Source organism: Remersonia thermophila, chromosome 5 (assembly GCF_042764415.1).
Source record: "Remersonia thermophila strain ATCC 22073 chromosome 5, whole genome shotgun sequence".
NCBI lineage: Eukaryota > Fungi > Ascomycota > Sordariomycetes > Sordariales > Chaetomiaceae > Remersonia > Remersonia thermophila.
Window position 1 is genome coordinate 2,369,061 of NC_092221.1, and position 24,505 is coordinate 2,393,565.

A 24,505-nucleotide genomic window follows, 5' to 3' on the forward strand; every position below is an offset into this window, starting at 1 on the left:
CGATCCCGTGATCTGTTCCTTGATAACATGGGCTCGTCTGTTGGGCCTCCTTCAGCTTTCCGGCGCACAGGACTGGGCAGCAAGCGCAGGTGACCCGACCGTCAAGGGCAAGTGGCGACCGTCAACCACCGGCAGGCCGTCCATTCCTTGTCAATCTGAGCTCCGCTGCCCCACGGCGGGACGCTACATGCCCGGATCAGCTCCCGGTCCAGTGGATCCCGGGTGCGTGCTGGATGCACGTTCACCGCGACACGTTGGAGGGGCGTAAGCGGTGAGGAAGCAGCCAGGGAAAAGGGAAAAAGCAGCAAAGGCTGCCCTTGGGCTTTAGCAGGGCTCCGGCGTGAGCTTACACAGTAGGGCAGCAATCCATCCTCCGATTTCCAGGGTTGAATCGTCGCTGGAAAGACCCTCGGGAGTGGAATGGCGCAGCCGCAGCGACCGTGGACGGGTGCACGTCCCTTTTCATACTCCACACGGTCTTGGCGCGAGCGAGGCTGCCCCACTTGCCGCCCAGCTGCCGGGGTCTTGGCGGACCCGACCTTCGAAATTGCGTTTGACAGCCCGCAACGACGACGTCAACAGCTGCTTGATCGCAACGCCCATCCATCCCTTCAACATCGTCGCAACACCGCGCCTTCATCGTAGATCGACGCGCGTGGAAAGCTTCCTACGGATCCTGCGCGCGGTAAAGCCCTCGCCGTTCCGCCCAGGTACCGGCGATCGAAGAGCGCACCCCATCGACGATCCGGTTCTCATCGACCCCGCGACCCAGCCTTATCGAACCCACTTCCAGGTTGCAAGCAACAAGCCATCGAGATGGGCAAGCGCAAGAGTTCCAGAAAACCACAGGGGCCGAAGAAGGTGCTTATCATGTCCGTCCCTCGGCCGTATTAGACCCGGACTAACCATCGTCTCTCCCTCCCGCCAGCGCGACCCGCTCCCGACGACCTTCACGTGCCTTTTCTGTAACCACGAGAAGGCGATCCAGATCAAGCTCGACAAGAAGGCCGGCTGCGGCTACCTCGACTGCATGATATGCGGTCAGAAGTTCCAGTGCGGCATCAACTGTAGGGCGCCGCCGTCCAGCCTCAGACAACGAAATCGCGCTGATCCACCATCCTAGATCTCTCCGCGCCGATAGACGTTTACAGCGAATGGGTGGACGCAGCCGGTATGTGTTTGCCCACCTCACCAAAACATGGATGTCGACGGGCTAGTCAGGAGCACTAACATCCCACCTACAGATGCCGTTGCTGCCGAGGCTCGCGAGGGCGAGTCTAGTTACCGCTCCAAGTCGTCGTTCCGCCGGACGGAGCGGCCGAGCCAGAGGATAGACGAGGACGATGAAGACGACGCACGTTACGAAGGGGAGGGCATCGTGGGCGACGACGAGGATGAGTGATTACAGTCCACTGGATGGACTCGGGGCATTACGCGGGTCGGCTTGAGATGGCATGGGCATACCAGATAATAATCCCGGTTGAAAAAGAAAACGACACAGCGGAGGGGAGCAGCGCAGTGATTTCACAGTAGTGATCGAAACAATGACACAGGATATGCTGCTTTGCCGTTTGGAAACGCTTCTAGAAGTCTTGTCATAAGATGTTCTATCGGGTATAGTACCGATCACCAAAGTCTCCGAGCCCAGGGATGATGTAGCTACGCACAAGCATCGTCAGCCCACCAAGACGCTCCATAGCCAGGGGTAAAACAGAGCACACTCACTTCTTCTCATCGAGCCCCTCATCCACAAAGGCCGTTATCACCCGGATGTTGGGAAACTGCTTCGAGAAGTTCTGAATTCCCTGGGGGCTCGCGAGCACGTTAAGGAATAGGATGCGATCCTCGGGCACGCCGCGCGACTTGAGGACGTCCACGGCCATGATGGCGGAACCGCCTGCAACCGGGGGTTAGCTGGGCTTGCTTGCGCCATGGCTTCCCAACTACAGCCGCCACGGGAAACAGCGGCAGCAACAAGACCTACCTGTCGCCAACATCGGATCCAGCAACAGCACCCACCGATCCGCGATGTCCTCCGGCAGCTTGTCATAAAACAACCTGGGCTTTGACGTCTCCTCGTCGCGCTGGATGAGGATTTTGCCGATGCGGACCGAGCGGCAGCACTCTCGGAGCCCCTGCTCCATGGCCTCGCCCGCGCGCATGATGGACACGCCGCAGATCTTCCCCTGGAAGGCCAGACCGTCGTAGGAGCGCCCAACAGGCGTCGTCACGGTGTGCTCGACGGTCGGCAGGTGGTTGAGCCCTTCCTCGACCAGGAGGCGGATGATGCGGTTCGAGTAGAAGATGAAGTCGCCGCGGTTGGTGTCTTTGGAGCGGATGATTCTGGTGGAGGAAGGGGGGAAGGGGAATCAGGGCCTACTCGGGCGCTTGGCTGAACGGCGAAAGGCTGGGGTTGAAAGGGGCCACACTCACGAGAGAAGGGCGATGAGCTGCGGCGTCTGAGGGAGGACGGTTACGCTGTCAAAGTCCACGGGCGCCGAAACGGCCGCGACGGGCTTTTGGCTTTCGGACCGGTAGTCGGGCCCGACGCATTTGATAGGGGAGCGCTTGAGTTCCGACATGGTGGGAGTGGTGTAGAATACTTGGGGATGCGGAGCGTGTTAGCAGCCCGGGTTGGGGGATGAGCGCATGAGAACCCGACGGTATCAGAGATGGAATATCTAGCCCATGAACCTGTCCTTCCGCTGTTGGAGAAGGCGGTTCAAGTACCGTATATAGTGCCGGGATTACCCTACCTCCGCACCGACTCAGGTTGAAAAGGGGCCGTTAGATGTACTGCGTAGATGTCTGATGAAGTGGAGCGTCGATCGAAGAGGATCTGGGGCGTGCAAGTCACAAAGAATGTCTGCCAGCCCACCGACGGTAACTCATCGACCTTTTCGTCCTCATCCACAAGGCAAAACCTTACTGCCCTGGACCGACTTGGGGAATTTCAAGATCAAAATACCAGTTGGCCGCAGAGTTCTATCACAGCCAGGTTCGATCTCACAAGGGGGATAATAGATGGAGCTGGAGACGAGCGAAGGAGGGGGGGGGGCCCAAGGCTGGCCCCACTTTCGTCCGCAGGTGACCATCCAACGTGGCTCACCTCTTTGAGCAACACAGAGGATAGTTAGCGCCCATCTCCTATCTTCCCGTCCTTAAACAACATGCCCTTTCCTTCCAAGTCAGGATGAATGGCATATTTCAACGTTGATGTCTCCAAGGCTGCACAAGGTTCTTCAGCTCGTAAACAAATAGCCATTTGAAACCGTATGCAGAGAGAGGAGGTGCGCAGGAGTACTACTACCAGGGTACCTAGGTACTATAGGTAGGTACTGGGTACTGCGTATAACGCTGAGCTGAACACTCGAGCAATACCGCTTCTCGTCCTTCAACTCCGAGAATGAAACCCAATTAGTTATACCTCTCAAAAAGAGATCGCTTCATCGGGCAGCCTATAGCAATAGCACCGCCGGCCATGGGTTCGAGAGCATATAGCAGGAGCAGGCCGATAATCCAGAACTGAAGCCCGCCCGTATCAGGTTGAAAGCGCCCGTTGCATCGGAGCCGTCTCGCATGATAACTCCACAAGAGCAGGCAAAGAGCAGCCTTGTTTCATTGGTTTGTTGTCTGGAAGAAAACAAACGCACGGGCCATCCGCAACCATCCTGCTCGGAACGTGGTGTGTGTGGGGTTCGGCAATGTGGGGCCTCTTTGGTGTCGAAACAACAACGCCTTTCGGAGGCTCACGATTCGCATGAATCAACCACCTCCCCTCTCTCTCTCATTAAAACCCGGCCCAGAACTTTTCGTCCCCCCCCCCCCTCCCCCCCTCTCTCCCTCCTGGGATCGTGTCGCTCTGTGCCCGGGTTGCTGGCGCACTCCTTATTCCATCCGTGCAACCATTTCACTTCTCTCTTTCCAGCTCATATTTCCAAGCCTGCCAGCGCGCTGCTCTTCGCGTTGGCGGTCGCGAGCGGGGGCAATCGTGTGACAACAAGCAAGGGACTTGAACTTTTACCAACGCCTCCGCAACGGTATGCGGAGAAGATAACCGGTAGAGCTCTTCGTCTTTGAATAGATTTTGCGACACACCAATGCTCAATTGACCCGGTCCTCAACACCAACTCCCTCGACCTCTCTTCTGCCATGATGGCAAGCAACACAGAATCCGTCTACGACTTCGATTTTGCTCCGAAACGGACTGTCGCCACCTATGGGAAAGCCTCGAGACGAAGAGCCCCGGCCTCGAGACCGGCGACTCTACGACACTCAGATTCCGCCCCGGCTGCCCCAACATCCTCCCGACGATCCGAGTCCGCATCGCCGGAACCTCCTCGCCCCGCGGCACGCGCGCTCAGTTCGTTGAAGCTCAAGCCGCAAAGCACCCGCTCGAACGAAACGCGCAAGGACTCCGCGCAGGGGTCACACAGCCAGCCCGCTCCTGATCCCTACGATTTCGACTTTCCGGCCGAAGAGACGGCCAGGCCGAAGAAGAGGCGGATTGCGCGCGCAACCTCGGAGAAGGAGAAGCCCGCCTCGTTCTACTCGACGCCAGATTCGTCGCCTTCCGGGGGTCAATCGCCAGGATCTCCGAGCGAAGAAGATGCTCCGAAATCGACCGCCACCGCGAACGTGCGCCCCAAGACGCAGCGAGTGACGCCCGAACGAGACGTCAGCATGAAGGATGCCGCGCCACCGTCCATGCCCTTCTCGGCAACGACGACTCGGAGATTGAAGAACCTGAAGGTCAGCGCCGAGCCTTTAAAGCTCGAGAAGAAACAGTTTCCCATCCGCGCCGCTACCCAACCCCCGTCGAAGCCGGCCGCCGAACGGGCATCACGCCAGCCCAGCGCGCCGACAAGAGCCGAAGCCCAACCCCCCGTCGCCAAAGCAGCACGGAAGCGGCGGTTGATTGACGCCCTGGCAGCCCAGGCCGAGGAAGAAGCCAGCTCGTCCCAGGACGACGAGGCACCGTACAGCTCGGTATCCCGCAGCCCGGGGTCGTCGCCGCTTCTGCGAGACTCGCCTCCCCCGCCCCCAGCGACGCCAGGCCGATCCCAACCCATCGTCCGCACAGTGCTGCCTCCCAAGAAGACGGGCCCCAAGTTTACATACAGCCAGCAACGTACCATGCTGGCTGATGAGGATCCCATCTTGGGCGGTGGAGGAGGACTTGGTGACTTTGGGGCCGCGCTGGGAGGCAGCGCGTTGTTCAACTTTGGACGGCCCAACAAGAGCTCTGCCTTCGACATGCCTGCGTACATGGAGGAAGATGACGAAACGGCCAACGGCGGGGCTGTTCGCAGCCTTCACGAGCTCAGGCAGGCGGGTGCCAACAGCCGCTTCGCAGACGAGATGGACGACATCCTCGACAGGGTCGGCTCCCCGTCAGCCAAGCCCTCCTCCCTTCGCCGGGGCGCTCTGCTCGAGCTCGCCCAGAAGATGAAGAATAAGGACTTCCGACAGCAGTTCCGCAACCACAACGACGGCGACAGCTTGTTCAAGTCCCTCGAGAAGGAGACGGACTTGGTCTCGGGCTATGCGATCCTGGCCATTGTCGCGACGCTTCTCGACGGCACCACGTCGGCGCACCTAGTTCGCCAGCTTCGCTCCCAGGGCTTCGCCGCCCTCATCGCCAGGTTCCTGGACCAGACGACGGACATTGCGCAGCTCTCGAAAGACAGGAAGCAGAACGTATCTCGGAACGCGCAAAACACGATCGCTGCCATCAAGTCTTCGCTGTTGGAGCTCTCGGTCTGGGAGCCCTTTTCGCTCACGACCCTGTCGCCCCGGGCCCTGGCTCTGAAGTGCCTCGATCTCCTGATGCGACAGCCGGCGCATGTGTCCGTGGAGGACGACGTGCTCACGGGGGACGTCACGGACCGCTTGTTCTCGATCCTGGAGGAAGCCGTCTCGGAACCCGCCTTTTGGGATTTCCCGAACCAACCCGGGTCCTGCGACCTTCATCTCGGCCTCTCCATCTTGGAAGGGTACTCCATCTACGCCATGCAATCCCCGCTGAACTCCACATGGACCGAGCAGTACGCCACAACCGTTGCCGACGCGCTAGAAACGGCGATGGCTCGACCGGCCGACTCGCTCGCCGACCTGGAGAACCTGACGCTGCGGCTGGCTCTCAACATTACCAACCAGAACCCGGAGGCGTGTCGCCTGTTTGCCGACAAGGGGCTGCTCCGGCTCGTGGCGCAATCGGCCGCGGGCGCTTTTGGCTCGGTCTTGAAGTCGATTTCGACGACGGCCGAGACGTCCGCCATGTCCAAGGCGCTGATGGAGTCGCTCATCATGATGTTGGGCGTCATGATCAACTTTTGCGTGTACTATCCGCCTGCTGCGCGCGCGCTTGAAGAGGAGGACACGAACGGCGCCAACACGGGCTCCGCCGACGCCCTGAGCCAGCTCATCCGCGTCTTTGCCGAGAATCATACCAAGACGGCTGATGTAAGTTGCCAACCCGTCCCTTCCCTCCCCGCTAGCCAGGGACCGTAGAACGTACTAACTCGGGGGGGCAACAGGCCGACTCGATGGAAAAGACGCAGCTCAACGTCGCCCTGGGCTACCTCGCGGTCCTGCTCGGGTACCTTTGCCTCAACCGCCCGATCCGTGCGACGTTTGTCAACAAGCACCCCAAGAAGTCGGTCCAGCCGCTCAGGGACTCGATTGATGAGTTTATTGTATTCCACCAAAAGGTTGCCGAGGCTCAGCAGGCCACCACTACCGCCGCCGCCGATTCCGGGTCAGGGTCGCTTGCGAGGCTTCAGACGCTGGCCAACCAACTCGCTGCTATGTGCTGAGGAGCTTTGGGCTTCCGACGTTGGATTCCTTCTTCTCTTTTTTTTCTTCTTGTTGTATGGTATCACGGATATCATGGGAACTTTGATGGGCGATGGGGGCTATGCGGCATGACATGACGGTCGTTTGCATAGAGCGGAGAGCTTCTGGCTTTTCTTTTCTTCTTCTTTGGTGGTTGTTTTTGGCCCAACGGGGTCTTGTGGGAGTCGCAGAGATATCTGGGTTCTGGGTTCCGGATGGGTTGGGGACGGGGTTGCTTTCATGACATGGGAAAGACGGATACGACACGATGGACATGATGAGCTTTCTCGGATACGGATAGACGTAGCAGGGCCATGATCGTTGGCTGGAGGATGACTAGAGCTCGCCTCGCTCCCAGAAATGGACACGACAAACTCGGGGGGTTCTGCTTCACTCCGACCTGTTTGATATCTCCGTGTGTAGGGCATGATGGGTTGCATGTGATTCATGATCCATCTGGCCGGAATCCATCCCGGGACAATCACATGCCACAACGGGCGGATGGCGGATTGACGTGTTTAGGTACCGGTACCGTCACGAGGTCTTTTCAGTGGCGTTTGGCGCATCCTCTCGTCCGGGCCTCGAAGGGTGGCGGGTTCCCAGCAGCCCGGAAAGAGGAAGCGTTGGGCGTGGCGTGGATGCCGTCCCGTCAGCGGTGGGGCGCCTCAGGAACCCCACCAAGAAGCCTCCGGCATCCGGATCGTGTTCCCCTCCCCCATGCCCACTCGGCGCTCGCCAAGCCGACGAAACCGGCCCGAGACGGTTCGCCACCCCTCCCTGGGCGGAGCTGCTGGGAACCCACCAGCATCTCTTGACGTCGAGCTCAAGTTGCCTTAGCTGCCCACCCCTCCGTTCCGTGTCTGTCATCCGGCTCGCTGCACCACAGCCACGCACATGTAGTGCACGACATCTGCAAACGCTCCCAAAGTGTGGTACGGCCTCTGGCGTATGCTTCATCCAGCCTTGTCCTCCGCTGCATCTCGCCCACCACCGCAGCCATCGTTGCTCGCCGCATCCAGAAGTTCGCCATTCGCTTGCCGTGAAGCCCTCCTTTCCTTATCAGCGGCTCCCGTCTCCTCAGGGGCCCCCGTCTTCAAGACCTGGGGAATCAGGCGGTTGGCTCTTGTTTGCCTGGTCTAGACCGAGCCTACCTATAGTACCTACCTACCTACCTAGCTAGCTACCTTTCTAGCGGCGCCAACCTTCTTTTTCTCCCCCTCCCCGTCTTTTCCCCTTGCCGGACGAAACGGGAACAGAGCACCGCGGCAGCATAGCCCAACTGTATTTTCAGCACTGTTGCGAACTGTGATCGGCCAACTTCTCTACCCCCTCCTGGCGTATCACGAACCACGCACCCGTCCCTAGCGACAGCCTGAATCACCACATCCGCCATGCCGCCAGCACTCGCCAAGCAGCGCAAGATTGCCATTGTCGGCAGCCGCTCCGTCGGTTCGTCCACCAACCCCATCCCGTCCTCCCACCCTCTTCAACCATGCCCCCTCCCCCCCCCTCCCCGCTCCCCCCAGAACCATCCCACCATCGCTCTCAGCAATGTCCCGACCTCTCTCCAAACAACAAGACCTTCTCTCCTCCCCCCTTCCCCCCTCCCCCCGCTGACGGTCTCGGCGCGCCCCGCGCCCCTCATGCTTACCAGGCAAATCCTCCCTCGCGGTCCAGTACGTCGACGGGCATTTCGTCGAGAGCTACTACCCGACCATCGAGAACACGTTCAGCAAGGAGATCCGGTACAAGGGCCAGGACTTCGCGACCGAAATCGTCGACACGGCCGGGCAGGATGAGTACAGCATCCTCAACTCGAAGCACTTTATCGGCATCCACGGCTACATGCTGGTCTACAGCGTGTCGTCGCGGCAGTCGTTTGAGATGGTGCAGGTCATCCGCGACAAGATTTTGAACCACTTGGTGCGCTGCCTGGCTCCTTCTTTTCTCCCTCCGAGCCAAACCCCGACCCCGACCCCCGTCCCCTTCCTGAGGTGCTAACCATCCATCGTGCTATGCAACAGGGCACGGAAACCGTCCCCATCTGCATCGTCGGCAACAAGTCGGACCTCCGCCCCGAGCAGCGCCAGGTCACGCCCGAGGAAGGCCGGGCGCTCGCCGAGAAGTGCGGCTGCGCCTGGACCGAGGCGAGCGCGCGGTACAACGAGAACGTCGCCCGCGCCTTCGAGCTGCTCATCGGCGAGATCGAAAAGACGCAGAACCCTTCCGAGCCGACGGGAGGCGGCAAGTGTTGCGTCATGTGAGCCGGTTCCGGTCTGGAGAGGGCCAGGGGGCTGCGTGGAAGGGGAAAGGGGGGAGGGGAAGGGGGGTTGGGGTTGCCTGAGCGAAGCCGGGGTGTGTGTTGAAAGCTTACAGCGTAAACGAGGACGGACTGCCGTATAATACACCGCCCGTTCACCGGGCCGAGACGAGGCGGAGGGCAGGGGGGATTGGCCGGGTGGGGCTGGACTCGACGGGACAGGACGGGACCGGACCGGGCCCGGTCGAAAGGGAGCGAGAGCGGGGGGGAGCAGAGGCAGATGCCGTTCGAGCGCCGCCGCTTCGAGCCGAGCTGGATGGAACCGACCCCGACGCCGACCCCGATCCCGATCAAGACACGACGAGCCGATGCTCGACTCGAGCCATCCAACCCGTATCTGCTCAAGGAGATAGATGCCAGGGTCTTCGGGGAGGACGGGAGGGAGGGAGGGGATATAATCAGGGAGGAGGCTGTAGATGCCGTCTCGCCAGGCTGCGGGGGCGAGAGACACCCTTATCGTCCATCTTGCTGCATTACGTTTTCGTCGGGATGATTGTCAAAGGGCGGCGTGGGATGCAGGGGTCTGGGCGGCGATGAGATGTTGATAACGGTTGGGTTTGTTTGGTTGGCCTGTTGGTTTGCATTTCTTGCTTGTTTCTTGTGCCTTTTGCGCATCCTGATGGTGGGACATAATCAACTTTTTGACCTTGATGAGAATCCGGCCTCTCGTGTCTCCTTGATGTGGTGTGTGTATTATAGTATAATATATTCCGCCAGCAGCCTTTGTAGATGTATTGGGGGGGTTCCTCGTGGGTGCATCAGCTCATCGGGACTACGGCATGCGGCTTTCAATACAACGTTGTGTTCACCCATGAAATGAACCAATGCGATCTATGTGGTCCTTACCACCATCATACGTCCGGGGCAAAGAGAGAAAGAATCTATGCCCCACACGATGCTCGCGGCGCTTTCACCGAGGAAACCCCCCTGGAGCGGTAGATGACTTTCAGACGCTGGGCAAGCCCCTTCTATTTGGGATATCCTCAACACTTCTGCATGTTTTCCACATCCTCCAAATCGAGGACCAGCCTGCTCTGCACCAATGCCGCCCTCCGACTTCATTCCCTTCAGTTCTTCTTTGTCTGAATCGGGATCTCCTTCTTCTCGCTTGCCGGCTTCGCAAAGGGGAGGAACTCGGGAGCTCCAGGGAGGTACTGCGGCGTTCGGACTCAGCAATCAGACTCCAGACGGGAAACTCTCCGCGACGTACCTTGCGCAGCGGCTCCGGGATCTTGACGCCATCCTCGGTCTGGAAGTTCTCCAGGATGGCGCAAATGGTCCTGGTCGTGGCGGTAAGGGTCGAGTTGAGGCAGTGGACGTAGGTCTTCTTGACGTCCGTCTGCTTCTTGACGCCGAAGCGGATCTCCAGGTCGCGGCTCTGGTAATCCGTGCAGTTGCTGCAGCTGACCAGCTCCTTGAACTCGCCTTGGTGCTGGAGGAGGGTTAGGAAGGAGGAACCGCGGGCAAGACGATCGGGAGGGTGATGCTTACCGGGAACCAAGCCTCAAGGTCAAGCTTCTTGGCAGCTAGAGGCAGTCAGTCTTGCGGTCGCTGATACCGAACCGTAACAAGTGCTACGTACCAGCATTGTCTATAGGAAAAGGTTAGCAGGATGGTCAATAAATACGCAGGGGGAGGCTACAACGTACTCAGAGCGCCCGAAACAATGGCAACCACCCGATACGGGATGCCCAGGGACTTGTAGAACTCCTCCGAGGTCGAGATCATGCTGTCAAACATTTCCCAGGACTTCTCGGGGTCCGTGAGGCAAAACTGCTCGACCTTGGTAAACTCGTGGACGCGGAAGATGCCCCAGACGTCCTTGCCGTGCTGCAGAGGGTTAGTCTCTGCTGAAAGATGGAGAGCAGGCGGCTTCGGCTTACAGCACCGGCTTCCTTGCGGAAGCACGTCGAGTAGCCCGCGTACCTGGCGGACGGTCAGCCATGTCAACCGGGCGATGCAGGCGAATACTCATGGTCTTACTTGAGCGGGAGCTGCTTCGACTGCAGCCACTCGTCGCTGTGATACGCAGAGATGGGTTGCTCCGAGGTCTGGAGAGAGAGAGAGAGAGTCAGCAAGGCTTGCCTTGAGAGGAAGCTGACTCAGGACGGTGTGGGTTGATTTCGACTTACCGCGATGAGGTACTTGTCTTGCCCGTCACCGCTCACCTTGTAGAGCTCTTCATCGAACCTAAACGCGCGTCAATGGCCGAACACCCTCGGGAGCCGACGGGGTTGGGATCGCGACGCAAACGTACTGGGAGAGCTGGGCGGTCTTGGCCATCTGCTCCTTGAGCATGAGCTGGGGGGTGTGCAGGGGGATGTAGCCCCTCTCGTGCAGGAACTCGAGGCCGTAGTTGATGATCGCCCTGGGACGGCGTTAGAGATGCGGCGCGGGAGCAGGGTAACACAGGAGCCGCACTGGTTCAGGAAGACACCCCAGCGGCGCAGGAAGTAGCCGCGATGGCCAACAACCTTGACGCCCCGCTCAGGGTCGTAGCCGTCCAGCCTGTCGAGAACCTCGTGGTCTATGTGCCGCATTAGCACGCCGCCATCCGATCTCTCGAGGGGTCGCCCTTACGCGAGAGAACGTCGCGCTTCTCGAACGTGACGCCCTCGGGAGCCCACGTGCGCTCGACCCTGTTGTTGTCCTGGTCGCGGTCAGAACCTTGATAGGCAGGCCCAGGCGGCGGATATCAAGATGACGGTCGTACCTCGTTGTCGGACACCGGGACGGACTCGTGGACGATGTTGCCAATGCTCCTGACCTTGGCCTTGAGGAGCTGCTCCTTCTCGGCGGCCAGGGCGAGGAGGTCCTTCTTCTCCTTCTCGAGGTCGGCTGGAGCTTGTAAGCGCTGGGAACGGCAAGAGATCGGCTCCGGATCGTCCAACCTTTTTGCTTCAAGAGATCCGTAACGTCCTCCTTGGCCTATCGACGTGTCAGATGCGATGAGGGCACCGGCTCTCGGGGCTCATGCCTTCTTCTTGGGCCCGATCTGCTTCTGGACCTCGTTGATCTTGGCGTTGATCTGGGTAGCGGCGTAGTTGGCTGTGTTGCTTGGGGGTCAGGGCCTGGCACGGCTTCGGAGGGAGAAGGGGGCGAGGGACAGGGACGGGAAGGGCTCGCGAGGATCGCAAAGGTCGACGAACTTTTCCGGTGGTCCTCCCACATGGCGATCACCTCGTCAACGGCCTCGACCGGGGCATGGCGCTTGCGCTGGCTTTCCCTGATCTTCTCAGGGTCGCCGCCGCGCTCGGCGACTGTTGGAGAGGACGGTTAGCAACATTGGCCCGTCCAGGGAACGCGCCAAGCCGTTCGCAGCGTGCGGTCGAGGATGGCGAGCACGCCGCGCTAGGTCGAGGCGATTGGGGGCCAAGGACGGGGGTTTCCGTACTAAAATCGTTGACATCGAGCATGTTGGCGGTTTGGCAAAGGTCGGCTCGAATGTGCTAGAAGGTGGCTTGGTCGAGGGAGTTTGTATGGGTACCAAGCTGGAACGTTCACCAAGTCCTGAAAGCGATGCCGCGAATCCAGCGTTTGGCGGGGCAATGAATATATTTCGTGGGGCGGAGGGGAAGCGACAAGGTGGGGTGCTCTCCGAGTCACTTATCAGACCAGGGGTCCCGGCTGCCCTTGACTCAGACGGGCTTGGCAGGCATGCGATTAAACAGATGGATTGCAACGTTGCGGTATCCATTCTATCGATTCGCCAACCCCGGATTTGCGATGGCCGGCCGGGTCACTTCATACACAACGTGAGCGTCTCCTGATGGAACGGTCCGGAGAGCAATTTGGGAGTCAAGGCCGGTCCCGATCTACCTGACGGTTCCCACCGTACCTATAGTATGGTTGGCATGAAAACGAGAACAGCCCTTGCCGCCGTGCTCCCGTCCACATGCAGCAGCAGGGTCCCATGGGTTGGACGGTGTCCCCTTCGGGGTTCATGACCGTGTCCACGCCGGAAAGCAGCTCTCTCGACGTCTCCTCCCGGCTCTCGACATGCATGCCTCTTCTTCGCGGTATGAATCAGAAGAGATGCAGGCTGCGGCATGCCCAGCACGGCTGCTAGGATTGCATTCGAGTATGCTGTTCTTTCTGCCCACGGGCTTCCAGGGCCGCCCATGCCAACACAGTGCTGAATTGGGAATAGGTTGGTCGAGGCTGGGTTGCCGGTAGCGGATAACTAGCACGGCGCCTCAGCGCCTGCAGCGCAATGGCAACGGCAGCCTCAGCTGGACATCCAACGACAACGCACTCGTCCAACAACTCACAACTCACGGCGACCCGGCGGTCCGGCCCGGCTGTCCTTTCATCCTACGTCACCCTTCCCTCCAGCATCCATTTCGACAACGACAACAACAACAACAACAACTACAACTACAACACGTCTCCTCATCCCTGGATCCCTGGACATGAACCTGGCGTCCTGCTACGCATGGTGTTCACCAAGTCGACGGCCCGGTTGGCAAACAGTGTCCCTCGCAGCCAGGGTCCCGAGCGCAAACAAAGCGAGGCACCCGTCGGACCTCAAAGAAAATGACGGACCATGACCGGACAGCGGTCTGCCCTTTTTGCGGCTGGACCGAGGCAGCTAGCGAATATGAGATGCTTTTGGTGCGTCCCAGACAGCGATTGAACCCGGCGGCTGCGACCTGCTAACATCCCCAGCACCTGGAAACCCTGCATCCAGACCTGGAGCCGGAGCCATCCGTCGACGGCGTCAGCGGCGGCAGCGGTGGCGGCGATATGGCGACCCAAGAAGTCAACTACGTGGAGTGCCCCCATCACGGCTGCGATGCCATCCTCGAGCTTGGAGACCTGGAATCGCACCTCCAGGCCGCCCATGCCGATGGGGCCCAGGAACGCAGCGCCTTGAAGGGCGTATCACCACCGCCTCAAGACCAGAGCCTCAAGACCCAATCTCCCGCATCCCCATCTTCTTCAGAGAAGGCCGAAGCGGCGAAACACCGCCGCCCCGACCGGCCTTCCTCTGGCAACGACAAACGCCAGTCCAAGTCGGTCCGTGGCTGGATCAAGTTCCTCGGCATGGCTAGCCCCTTGCGTACGAGGAGCAGGCCACCTCGGAAATCCGGGGAAGGCAATGACGGGGAAGACTCTTCCGCCAAGCTCAAGAAACGGTTGGGCGTAAGTGCCCCTGGCTGCATTCCTCCCGCCCGGCTCTTCTGGCCCGCTGACGTTCCGTCGAGATGTCCGAGCTGGGGCTGTTTGCCCACGAGGAACGAATGCCCAACTGGCTGGCATCGTACCTGCGCAAGCACGGGCAGGTGGTTAGCCATGGTGAGCCTCACAAGACAGACACGAGCTGACGGTGGTTGCGGCTCCTGCTGACCCTGCCAGGCATCGTCGACGTCGTGGCCTGTCTGCTGGACCAGAGCAAGCAAACAGAGTACGCCTACGTCTGCCATCCCAGCGTGCAACATATCTCGCGCCTCAAGTACGAGGGTATGGTTTCCAACATGCTCGCACCGGTTCTGTTTGGTCTTGTAGCTGACAAACCCATCGCAAAGGGGGGTTTTGTGGCTACCGGAACATCCAAATGATGTGTTCCTACATTCTTGGGTCCAAGTCCAAGGGCCACGAGAACCTTCAAAAGGACAATACCCCGTCCATCTTTGAGATTCAAGACTGGATCGAGACCGCTTGGGATAATGGCATCAACTCGGAAGGCCGCATCGAGACGGGTGGCATCAAGGGCACCAGGAAGTACATCGGGACGCCCGAGGTAGGCGGCGCTGCGCTCTCCCATGTCCGCTTTTCATCAACGACAACTGACGGCAGTGTCCAGGCCCTTGCCGTGTTTCGTTTGCTGGACATACCCTGCGATACCGGCGCCATCCGGAACGCGGAGCCGAGCGCGTCCGAAGCGTTGCTCTTGAAGTCGGTCGAGGACCATTTCCAGTCTGGGGTCGAAGACCCGACGCAACGAATCCGCAAGACCGCGGTGTCGCCAATCTACTTCCAACACAGAGGCAAGCCAGACCGAAGCCCCCATCTCGCCCTCCTCGCCCTGCGCTGTGCCGAACACCCCAGCTGACCTCGAACCAGGCCACTCCCTCACCATCGTTGGTTTCGAGCGGCTGAAGAATGGCTCCAAGCAGCTCCTGGTCTTCGACCCGTCGTACCACGTATCGTCGAACCTTGTGGCATTGGCCGGAAAGACCTTTACGCACCCCCATCCCGACTTTGCTCTGAGATCGTTTCGCCGGGGGAGCAAGTACCTGAGGAGGTTCAAGGAGTTTGAGATTTTGAGAGTCCTCCCGTCAACTTGATGCCGGACCGGGATTCGACGGCCCGTGTGCCTGGGACCGAGAGCCCAGGGGAGGATGAGCGTTGTCTTTGAATGGGGTGGTGATGGAGCGGCATGGAGTTTTATGGAGAAACACAGAAACCGCACAGGGCGTTCTTTTGCTCAGGGAAGGATGAGTCTATTCGTTTTGTCGATTTCTATTACGAGTCTTCCTACGCCGACACCTCCCTTGCGAACCACTCCTGCAGCTTGGCCAGCGCCCGATAACGATGCGAGATCTTGTTCTTTTCCGCCTTATCCATCTCGGCGTATCTGCTCGCGCGTCAGCCTCAAACGATCGACAAGAGGGAATAGACGAGAAAGAATGTCAAGAGGGGAGGGTAAAATTACGTCTTTCCGTTGTACTCAAAGATCGGATCCCATCCTACGAGCCTCGTGTCAGCACATCCGCTCTTCTGACACACCCAAATCCTGTCTCCACCGTCGTCGTCGTCACCATCGTCGTCGTCGTCGTCCCGTAGACCCAGAAGAAAAAGGGAGTAAAAGAAGCCCATACCAAAGTTCGCAGGCCCCCTCGCCGGGACAATCTTCCCCTCCGTCACCCCCTGGAAAAGCACCGGCTCGTGGCCCGGGCCCGGCGAGTAGCCGAACGTGCAGACGGCCTTGGCCGACTTGTCCTCATAAGCCGCGAGGAGGTTGTTGAGACCCTCGTGGCCGAGGGAGCTGAGGAACCATTTGCTGTTCGGGTTGGAGGCAAAAAGGTTAGCCTGATCGGGCCTACGGGATTCCCGGGGCCAGGGAGGAGAGAGAAAGCGAAGCGGATGGAGAGGGAAGCCAGGAAAGGAAGCCCCTACATGTACGGCCCGGGAAGACCCTTCAGGGCGTTGAAGCACAGGCATGTGTCCTCTACAAGGACGGGGCCGCCAACCTGTCGGGCGAGATCGACCGCGTCAGCTACGTGCCAACGATGGACCCTCGAGGGGTGAGCGGAGGAGGAAAGCTTGGCGAGCTCGGCGTCTGTGAACAAATCTTACCAGCTCGGCTGCCCGGCGGCACTTGTCAATCGTCACCTCCTCCAGGGTGCCCTGGATCTCGAGCAGATCCAGCTTTTGGCTCTCGACCTGGATGGCAGGCTCCAGGATGGCCTTGACCTCGCCTAGTTTGTTGGCGTTGCCGGTGATGAAGTTGACGATCGGCCGTGCTGACATTGTGTGCCGGCTGGAGGAGGGGTTCAAGGCTGAGAGGAGTTGGTGGCGATATGAGGGGGTGTAAGAGTTGAGCTTGCGTATTGTTTACCTTGGGGGCTGCGTGCCGGACAGCAGGGTTGGTAGGTTGATGCTTAGAGGGTGGGATGAAATGATGGCGGGGTTGCTCGTAACGTTGTCGGTACTGTACGCAGTACGCAGCGTCGATCGGTATTGTCAGGTTACTGCCACAAAAAGAAACCTCGTTGAACATCCACAAATGAACCCCGCTCAAGCGTTGCCCCCGTTACTGACTGAAATCAACTAGCTCACTGCCCTGCCCAACCCAGGCCCCGAAAACACATCAACACCGGTTGAGCAAGACCCTGGAGTTGCGATCAAAACCTCGGCGACGTTTGCGATATATATATATATACATATATATATCCATTGTGGCCCTCAGTGATGTGAACTCTGTGTGTATCTAGTCATAATCTAATGAGCCATCCCTTTTTCCCCAGCAAGATCCCCCTCCTTTTCCCACCCCCCTCCTTGAACGCCGGACACGCACAACCAACCCTCAGATTATTGAGCATTATTGTTCTTCCACTGCTCAAACCACTGCACAATCCTGTCAACATTGCTCTCCATCTCGTCTGCCGTCGTGCTCTGGAGCTCCACCACGATCTCCTCATCGTACGCCTCCTTGGCCTCCTGGAGCAGCACCTCCATGATCTCGGCGTCCATGTTCTCCTGGAGCTTCACTTCGGGATATTTCCTAGAGAGCAGCATCAGACTTGTGATCCCCCCTCCTCACCTTCCACACAACGGGTCGGTCGGTGGCAAGAGGAACCCACCTCTCCGTAAGCCGGTCGTACAGCGTGGCCGTGTCGACGCGGAGCACCACAACCAGGTCGATCCAGCTCTTGGGGAACAGGTCGCAGGCGTGCCAGTCGATGATGTAGCCGCCTTGCTTGACTTCGTCTTCGATAGCGTCGAGGAGCTGGGGGCCACGGTCAGCTCATGCATGGTTCCGACGCAAATCGAGTCCGTCCACAGGAAGCGGGAATGCATTGGATAAGGAATGCATATAAAGGGGATAGAAGAAAACCCGAAACCCTTCCGAACACAAGGAAGGAAAAAAGAAAAAAAAACTAGAATGATTGAGAAGATAAACACCTTATCCTCATCCACTATCCAGCTCTGATACTCGTCATCCCACCCCTCGTGACACTCCTTCTCCTTGACCACGTCGTTGATGGACAGGTGCTTCAGCCCCGTGCGCTCGGCCAGCAGCTCGCTGTGGCTTGTCTTGCCTGTGCCGGGGGTGCCCGTGATGATGATGTTGGGTAGGGTGCGCGACATGCTGGCAATTCTCCGTCCTCCGAGTTCCAAAGAAAGAGTCCGTATGTGATGCCTGGGGGGTGTATTGCACGGCCAGGTTGGTGGGTCTAACGGCAAGGGGATGTTGAGTTTGGGTGCGGAGGGGGGGGGGAGGGTGGTGGTGTAAGTGAGATTTTGTTGCTAGTCTGAGTTGGGTTCTGAATTTTTTTGGCAGCAAATCACCAAACCTGTTACAACGATGTGTAAAAAACCCGGGAGCCCCACTGGGCTTCATGTCGGCGAACACATCTCAAGACAGGGAGCTCAAGGCTGTCAAGGTCCTTTTGTAGAGACATTCAAGAGCTTCTCGCACCTACATACCTGGTACACAACAAGAAATAAGCCGGACAGCCAAGGAGTAACGAACACATAGACACACAGCATGCTCTCCATCCTGGATGGAGCGCCATCGAAAAAAAAAAAAAAAAAAAGCAGCACAAACACAACGGCGTTCTTTCTACATACACTCGTAGTATTTGTCATCGTCATCACATCATCACACCCCTTTAACATCCCAACGGAAAGCCGTGATCATCACATGGACGCCCATAATCAACGCTACAAGAGATGAGCACAAGCATCTCGACATTACCAACATCCCTCCAACTTTCCCCCTCCCCCCCAATTTTATTCACTCCCACTTTCGTCCCCGCCCTCCAGCAGCTGGTAACGGCCCTTCCCCTTCAGCCCGCCACGGCGACTCGAACTGCTGCCACCATCACCGCCATCTCTCCGGCTGTTCCTCGCTCTATTACCTCTCTTCCACGGACTAAGCAGCATCGAAGCTGGCCTCTGCCTCGGCAACGGCAAGCCCATCTGCATCGGCGCCAATGACAACGTCAACGGCAGTACACCGTTACCAGATGCTGGTGGCCGCAACCCGCGGGGGGTCACAGGGGAATCATTCCAGCAACCAACATCACCCCCGCCGTCCACCCCATCACCGCCCCCGGGGGACGCGGCTGCGCGCGCCGACTAAGCGCCGCTGGCCACCAGCGTAGCACCCTGCACCTCGCCCGCGCCGGCGCCATCCTCCACATCGGTCAAGCCCGCATCGCCCCCGTCGTACACCATCTCGCCTTCCTCGCCGGCCTCGTACTCCATCTTCTCCTGCTGGGCGATAGCCTGCTGGGAGACAATCTCCGCGAGGCGCTTGAGGCGAGGCGTCTGGAGCCAGGACGGGGTGTACGTTTCCAGGGCGGTGATGACGCGGGGCTCGGCGATCTCGTACGGGCCGCTGTCGTCCATGTCGACGGCGGGGAGGAGGAGCACGTCGCTCTTCTCGGTCACGCGCGACGCGACCGCCTTCATGATCTCGCCGTTGATGGGCTGCTCGTAATCGGCGACCAGATACTGGTTGAGGAGCTTCTGGATTTGGTTGGGAGAGAGCCTGTCAAGCGCGTTCGGTTAGCGGCCGTCGGCCAGAAACAATGGGTGGCGTGCTACTCACATCCAGCAGATATCCTGAATGATCTCAATGTCGTTCAGGGTGGCCTTCTTGAGCTGAAGGAGCTTCGTCGCTTGCTGGAGAGGGGAGAAAAAAAAGTCGTCAGCAAATGCTCCAACCATTCACCAAGCGCAAACACCGCTACTCACCATCAGATGCTCCAGCTGAAGCGTGCCCTCGGGCATGTCATGACTCTTGCACCACTCCTCGATGCGCGTAATGTTGTAGTTGATCTGCAAGCCACGCTTCCACGAGAGGAAGTTGCGGCGCATGAGCAGGTCGTTGAAGGCCGTCACGCCAACGAGGCGCAGCAGCTCGGTGATGCACTGCGTGATGATGGAGTCCTCGAGGTAGTACGCCTTCATGGCGCGGTAGACGCTGTTGAGCATCGACAGCAGATTGTCCATGCTGTAGGCCGGCTGGTTGTTGCCCTGCAGCAGCTTGCCCAGGAAGCGGTTGTTCTCGTTGGTCACGAAGCCGGGCAGCGACTGCGACTCGATGATGGCGGGGATGATCATCTTGCTCAGCTTGCGCTTGAGCACCTTCATCCACGTGTGGTAGATGTTGAACTCGAGGCTCTCGAGGTCGTGCTTGACAATCTCGAGCAGGCGGTCGTACTCGTAGTTGTCCGACTTTTGCGCCTCGTACCAGTCCTCGGCCAGGAACACGAACGAGAGCATCTCGTGCACGTTGGACAGCCAGAAGGCGCCCGGGTTGATGGCGTCGTCGCCGTCGTGCTGCATAACCTCCTGCTGGATCGACTGCATGACGTTGGCCAAGAAGCGCTCCGACTCCTTGACGAAGCCGTTGTTCCACATCTCGGACGTGACCAGGTTGATGAGGAACGACGGGAAGAGCACCTCCTTGTCGGACGGCGGCGGGTTGCTGTTGGGCGACGGGATCTTGAGGTTGCGGATGAGGCCCATGGTGACCTCCTCGTTGAGGCCGTCCTCGTCGGCGAGCAGCGACTCGAGCTCCAGCTCGATGTTGTCGACGCCGGGGATGAAGGTCGAGCCCGAGAGCGTGGTCTGGCGGGTCATGCTAGGAGCGGCCATGGAGACGGGGCGCGGGTTGTACGCCATGCTGTACCTATCCAGATCGCGCAGCTCGGCGCCGGCGCTCCGCCGCTTCGGCTTCTTGGAGGATACGAGGTTGATGAGGCCGGCAGGCGCCATCGGGGCGGGCGAGTGGCCGTTGGCGAGGTCGCCGTTGACGGGGGCGCTGCGCCTGGCCTGCTCGAGGGCCTCCTGGAGCTCGAGCAGCTGCTGGCGCAGCGAGTTCTTCTCGGCCTCGTTGCGCTCGTTCTCCTTGCGCACGGCCTCGAGCTCGGAGCCGGTGATGCGGAGCGAGTCGCGCAGCTGCTTCTCCTCCTCCTGCATGCGCTTGATGTTGGCCACCGACTCGTCGAAGCTGGCCTGGAGCTTCTTCATCTCGGCCTCCATGGCCTCGAGGCGGGCGGCGGTGATGCCGGCCTGGTTGGCCTCGGCCTGCAGCTCCTTGGTGCGCGCCTCGAGAGCGTTGTGGCGGTTGCGCCAGATGGCCACCTGGCCTTCGTAGTTCTCGACCTGCGTCTTGAGCGCCTTGTTCTGCTCCTTCATGGCGCCCAGCGACTGCGTGAGCTCCACCACCTTGTTCTCGAGCTTGTACGAGATCTGCTTGAGGTCGCGGGCCTCGGCGCGGATGACCTTGTACTCGCGGCGAGCCTTCTTGCCGCGCCACAGGTTTTGGACGATGATGACCTTCCTCCGGAAATCCCTCCAGGCCCGGATCTGCCTCCGCGACCGCCAGTTCCGCTGGATGATGAGGGCAGCGTTGCCCATGCGCGTCTCCATGATCTGCTTGCGGCACAGGTAGCCCTTGAAGGCAGCCTGGGCGCGGATGACGTCGGCGCGGATGCGGAGGAAGATCTTCCTCTGCTTCTGGCCGCGCCAGACCCTCTGGATCGTGGTGGCCGCCTTGATGGTGCGCAGCTCCTGGGCGCGCTGGCGGGCGAAGAAGCCCCGCGTCAGGGACTGGAACGCGACGATGGAACCGCGCATCTCCAGGTACCTCTTGCGGTAGTACTTGGCCCTGAGGTTCTTCTGGATCATGATGGCGCACTCGTTCAGGCGGTTGGTGCGCAGGTTCTCGAGGTAGGCCAGCATGCCGGCGCGGAAGAAAATCTTGGTCAGACCCAGCTGGTACTTGTCAACGCCCTTGCCCTGGGTGGCGCCGAAGGCCTTGGTCAGGATGGCATTGGCCATCTGGCGGATCTCGGACGTCCACTCGGACGAAGGAACCAGCATGTAGTAGCGCAGGGCGAACTCCTCGTACGTCCACCGCGTCGGGTAGCCGGCGCAGCTGATGCGAACCGTCTCGAGCACACCGCAGGCACGCAGCTGGCTCAGGACCATGGGGCCCTCGAACTTCCACGGCTCCTTGGCCTCGTTGGGCTTGATGCAGCGGATGTAGTGCACATCGGTGCTGTTGATGGTGTTCATGAGCTCGATGAGCGACGACTTGAAGATGCCGCCGAGCGTCGGCTTGCGGTTAACAGCGACGCCGATCCTCCTGCCGGCCACGGGCTTCACCGCGTTGGAGCTCGCCGCGGCGACATCCTTCTCGCGCACCGCCGAGGCGGCATCCAGCACGGCGGTCAGGAACTTGTTGGTGGACGCCCGGAGAACCGCCATGTGCTCGTCCGGCACGGTGTCGCGGTTCTTCTCGATGAAGCCCTCCGACTCGTACGTGACGTCAATGGCGTAGTGGCACACGGTGAAGGACGACTTGCCAAAGCGAGGCTTCTTGTAGAACTTGTGCTTGTCGCTGGCATAGTTGTGGTGGAGCTTGGTCACGAACTGCTCATCCGAGCCCATCGGCAGCCTCGATTCCTCGTCAAGAAGCGACAGGATGCCAAGCTTGCCCTCGATCAGGTCGATGCAAGGCTGGTTGTCGGCGAAGTCGATGAAGGTCCAGTCGATCTGCTCCCTCAGGTACTCCTCCTGCTCGAGCTTGAAGACGTGCTGGTTGAACTCTTGCTGCAGCTTCTCGTTGGCATAGTTGATGCAGAACTGCTCAAACGAGTTCTTGGCGAAGTGCTCGAAGCCGTAGATATCCAGCACGCCGATGAACGAGGTGACGCGGTTGAGCACCTCCTCCGTGGCGAGGCTCCGGTTGATGATCTCGACGAGCCAGTCGAACAGGCTCGAGTAGATAAACTTGGCAACCGAATCCCTGACGACGATGGCCTGGGCCTGGGTCAGGTTGGACGTGATCTTCTCGCCGCGCGTGATGAGCTGCTTCTTGACGATCCACTTGGCGAACTCGGTGGCGTCGATGCCGAGGATGTCGCAAGCCTTCACCAGGGACGGCTCGGTGGGCGCGAGGACGCTGTCGTTGCGGGTCGCGCCAATCTTGATGTTTCCAAGATGCAGCAGACCGGCGAGCAGCTTGAAGATCTCGGCCTGCTGTGCCTCGCTCACGCCGACGGTCTTGAGAGATTGCTTGGTCGCGGAGAACTCGGCCTTGTCGTCGACACCGTCAATGGTCGGGGTGTTGCCCTGGTTCAGGTACTCGAACTGCTCGATGGGCAGCAGGCCGAGCTCCTGACGCTCCTTGTCGGACACGCCGGCCACCAGCTGGTAGAAGATGTGGTAGTTGCGCTCCTTCAGCGGCTGGAAGACCAGACGCGAGCGCTCCAGCAGGTACGTCCTGATCTTGGCGCCGATAATGTTGGTGTCCTTGTCAAACATGATCTCGATGTACTTGCCGAAGCGCGACGAGTTGTCGTTCCTCGTTGTCTTGGCGTTGCCGAAGGCTTCCATGATGGGGTTCGTCGCGAGGATGGCCTCCTCGGTCTTGCTCATGGCCTCGGGCCCCTTTTTGCTCCTCGAGCCGGGGCTGTCGGGAGACTCTCTTGTGGCGAAGTAGCGCATGATGTACTTGGCGCTGACCGTCTTGCCGGCACCGGACTCACCAGACACGACAATGGTCTGGTTCTTGCCATCCCGAAGCATGTCCCTGGGTGCGCCGTCAGCACGATTTCGCGAAGCCGCCGCCGGGGCGGGGGAAGCTGCGGAAGTCCTACATGAAGGCCTCCTCGGCAATAGCGAAGAGATGGGGTGCTTGGGTCGCCCTCTGCTTCCCTGCATACACCTGAACCATGCCAGGGACGTAGAGGGAATCGACCCGCGCGAAGGGGTTTGTCGCTATTAACACGATACCCGAGTATGTGTAGATCTCCTTCTGGGCATAGCGGAGGCGGATGGCCTGCAGGACTGTTTGGCACGGCGGTCGTCAGCTACACAGACGGGTCCTCGCGCCTCGAGAGGCCGAAGGGTTTCCATACCGGCAGGCTCGTTGAGATGCGAAAGGTTGGTCAAGTCATCGCTGGCCTCGAGCATCGTAGGGTTCATTAGCGGCGGTAGAGACGGATCGTTTCCGGACTGGACGGCCTCGAGGGACACCTCGAGGGTTTTGATCTGGCAGTGCAAATGGTGGTCAGCGATCTGGAGATCCGGCCGCCTCGGGCCGGGGATGCTCACCTCTCCATTCTCGAGCTTGAACTCGAGCGCGACCTTGTCCCCGTTTACTGTCTTCTTGACAACCTCGGACGCGACCCAGCCCTCGGTCGGGTCGGGCTGCCACGCTCGCGTGCCCACATCATAGCTCGCCGACATTGGACGCAGCTGCTGAGGGTGAGTGGTGGAGGGGAGGGGAAGAAACGATGGAGATGATCCTCGGAAGCTGAGCTCGCTCGACTCGTCGTCGTCGTTGCTGCTGCTGCTGTTGTTGGGCTTGGAAAAGCTAGCTGTTGTTGCGACCGACCGTGGGGCAATACGCAGTCCCGGTCTTGTCTGGCGCTGCTCACGAGGCAGTTCGTCGGACAAGAGAGGAAGACGCAGGAATCGGCTCGGGGGGTCGTTGGGTGTGGTGAGTGGCTGCGCTGCGCTGGTCTAGCGGGGACATTCGTCGATACGGTAATGGGCCGTATCGTTTCGTTTGGTTTGGTTTGCGATCACCGCTCTCCCGCAACAGCAACAACAACCACGGGCGCTGTCGACATCCAGTGACCCGACGAAAGGCTG

At 59.6% G+C, this 24,505-nt stretch overlaps 9 protein-coding genes across 9 annotated transcripts; 4 read left to right on the top strand and 5 right to left on the bottom strand.

The window, feature by feature from the left end:
• Positions 1-816: 816 nt before the first annotated feature.
• Positions 817-1,402, top strand: VTJ83DRAFT_5876 (uncharacterized protein; the record flags this gene model as incomplete). The annotated part of the gene is made up of 4 exons (XM_071012524.1): positions 817-861; positions 929-1,067; positions 1,124-1,171; positions 1,245-1,402. The coding sequence occupies 4 exons, from the start codon at positions 817-819 to the stop codon at positions 1,400-1,402; spliced, it is 390 nt and encodes a 129-aa protein (XP_070865251.1).
• A 205-nt stretch (positions 1,403-1,607) lies between these two features.
• Positions 1,608-2,582, bottom strand: VTJ83DRAFT_5877 (uncharacterized protein; the record flags this gene model as incomplete). Its single annotated transcript, XM_071012525.1, has 4 exons — positions 1,608-1,659; positions 1,726-1,897; positions 1,985-2,343; positions 2,434-2,582. 4 exons carry the CDS (start codon positions 2,580-2,582, stop codon positions 1,608-1,610), a joined length of 732 nt encoding a protein of 243 aa, XP_070865252.1.
• A 1,570-nt stretch (positions 2,583-4,152) lies between these two features.
• On the top strand, positions 4,153-6,818 carry VTJ83DRAFT_5878 (uncharacterized protein; the record flags this gene model as incomplete). The annotated part of the gene is made up of 2 exons (XM_071012526.1): positions 4,153-6,465; positions 6,540-6,818. The coding sequence occupies 2 exons, from the start codon at positions 4,153-4,155 to the stop codon at positions 6,816-6,818; spliced, it is 2,592 nt and encodes an 863-aa protein (XP_070865253.1).
• A 1,410-nt stretch (positions 6,819-8,228) lies between these two features.
• On the top strand, positions 8,229-9,101 carry VTJ83DRAFT_5879 (uncharacterized protein; the record flags this gene model as incomplete). Its single annotated transcript, XM_071012527.1, has 3 exons — positions 8,229-8,286; positions 8,492-8,760; positions 8,862-9,101. 3 exons carry the CDS (start codon positions 8,229-8,231, stop codon positions 9,099-9,101), a joined length of 567 nt encoding a protein of 188 aa, XP_070865254.1.
• Positions 9,102-10,224: 1,123 nt separating this feature from the next.
• Positions 10,225-12,573, bottom strand: VTJ83DRAFT_5880 (uncharacterized protein; the record flags this gene model as incomplete). The annotated part of the gene is made up of 16 exons (XM_071012529.1): positions 10,225-10,311; positions 10,368-10,589; positions 10,649-10,683; positions 10,740-10,748; positions 10,807-10,987; positions 11,041-11,083; positions 11,141-11,208; positions 11,290-11,347; positions 11,415-11,525; positions 11,579-11,684; positions 11,738-11,807; positions 11,871-11,995; positions 12,049-12,085; positions 12,135-12,205; positions 12,307-12,417; positions 12,552-12,573. 16 exons carry the CDS (start codon positions 12,571-12,573, stop codon positions 10,225-10,227), a joined length of 1,356 nt encoding a protein of 451 aa, XP_070865255.1.
• Positions 12,574-13,693: 1,120 nt separating this feature from the next.
• On the top strand, positions 13,694-15,447 carry VTJ83DRAFT_5881 (uncharacterized protein; the record flags this gene model as incomplete). Its single annotated transcript, XM_071012530.1, has 7 exons — positions 13,694-13,771; positions 13,826-14,302; positions 14,365-14,455; positions 14,516-14,620; positions 14,686-14,900; positions 14,964-15,147; positions 15,224-15,447. The coding sequence occupies 7 exons, from the start codon at positions 13,694-13,696 to the stop codon at positions 15,445-15,447; spliced, it is 1,374 nt and encodes a 457-aa protein (XP_070865256.1).
• A 190-nt stretch (positions 15,448-15,637) lies between these two features.
• On the bottom strand, positions 15,638-16,633 carry VTJ83DRAFT_5882 (uncharacterized protein; the record flags this gene model as incomplete). Its single annotated transcript, XM_071012531.1, has 5 exons — positions 15,638-15,737; positions 15,816-15,849; positions 15,982-16,163; positions 16,280-16,353; positions 16,460-16,633. 5 exons carry the CDS (start codon positions 16,631-16,633, stop codon positions 15,638-15,640), a joined length of 564 nt encoding a protein of 187 aa, XP_070865257.1.
• Positions 16,634-17,194: 561 nt separating this feature from the next.
• On the bottom strand, positions 17,195-17,974 carry VTJ83DRAFT_5883 (uncharacterized protein; the record flags this gene model as incomplete). The annotated part of the gene is made up of 3 exons (XM_071012532.1): positions 17,195-17,387; positions 17,467-17,612; positions 17,789-17,974. The coding sequence occupies 3 exons, from the start codon at positions 17,972-17,974 to the stop codon at positions 17,195-17,197; spliced, it is 525 nt and encodes a 174-aa protein (XP_070865258.1).
• A 993-nt stretch (positions 17,975-18,967) lies between these two features.
• VTJ83DRAFT_5884 (uncharacterized protein) lies at positions 18,968-24,097 on the bottom strand (the record flags this gene model as incomplete). Its single annotated transcript, XM_071012533.1, has 6 exons — positions 18,968-19,382; positions 19,443-19,516; positions 19,589-23,438; positions 23,506-23,695; positions 23,767-23,899; positions 23,963-24,097. 6 exons carry the CDS (start codon positions 24,095-24,097, stop codon positions 18,968-18,970), a joined length of 4,797 nt encoding a protein of 1,598 aa, XP_070865259.1.
• Between the last annotated feature and the right edge of the window lie 408 nt (positions 24,098-24,505).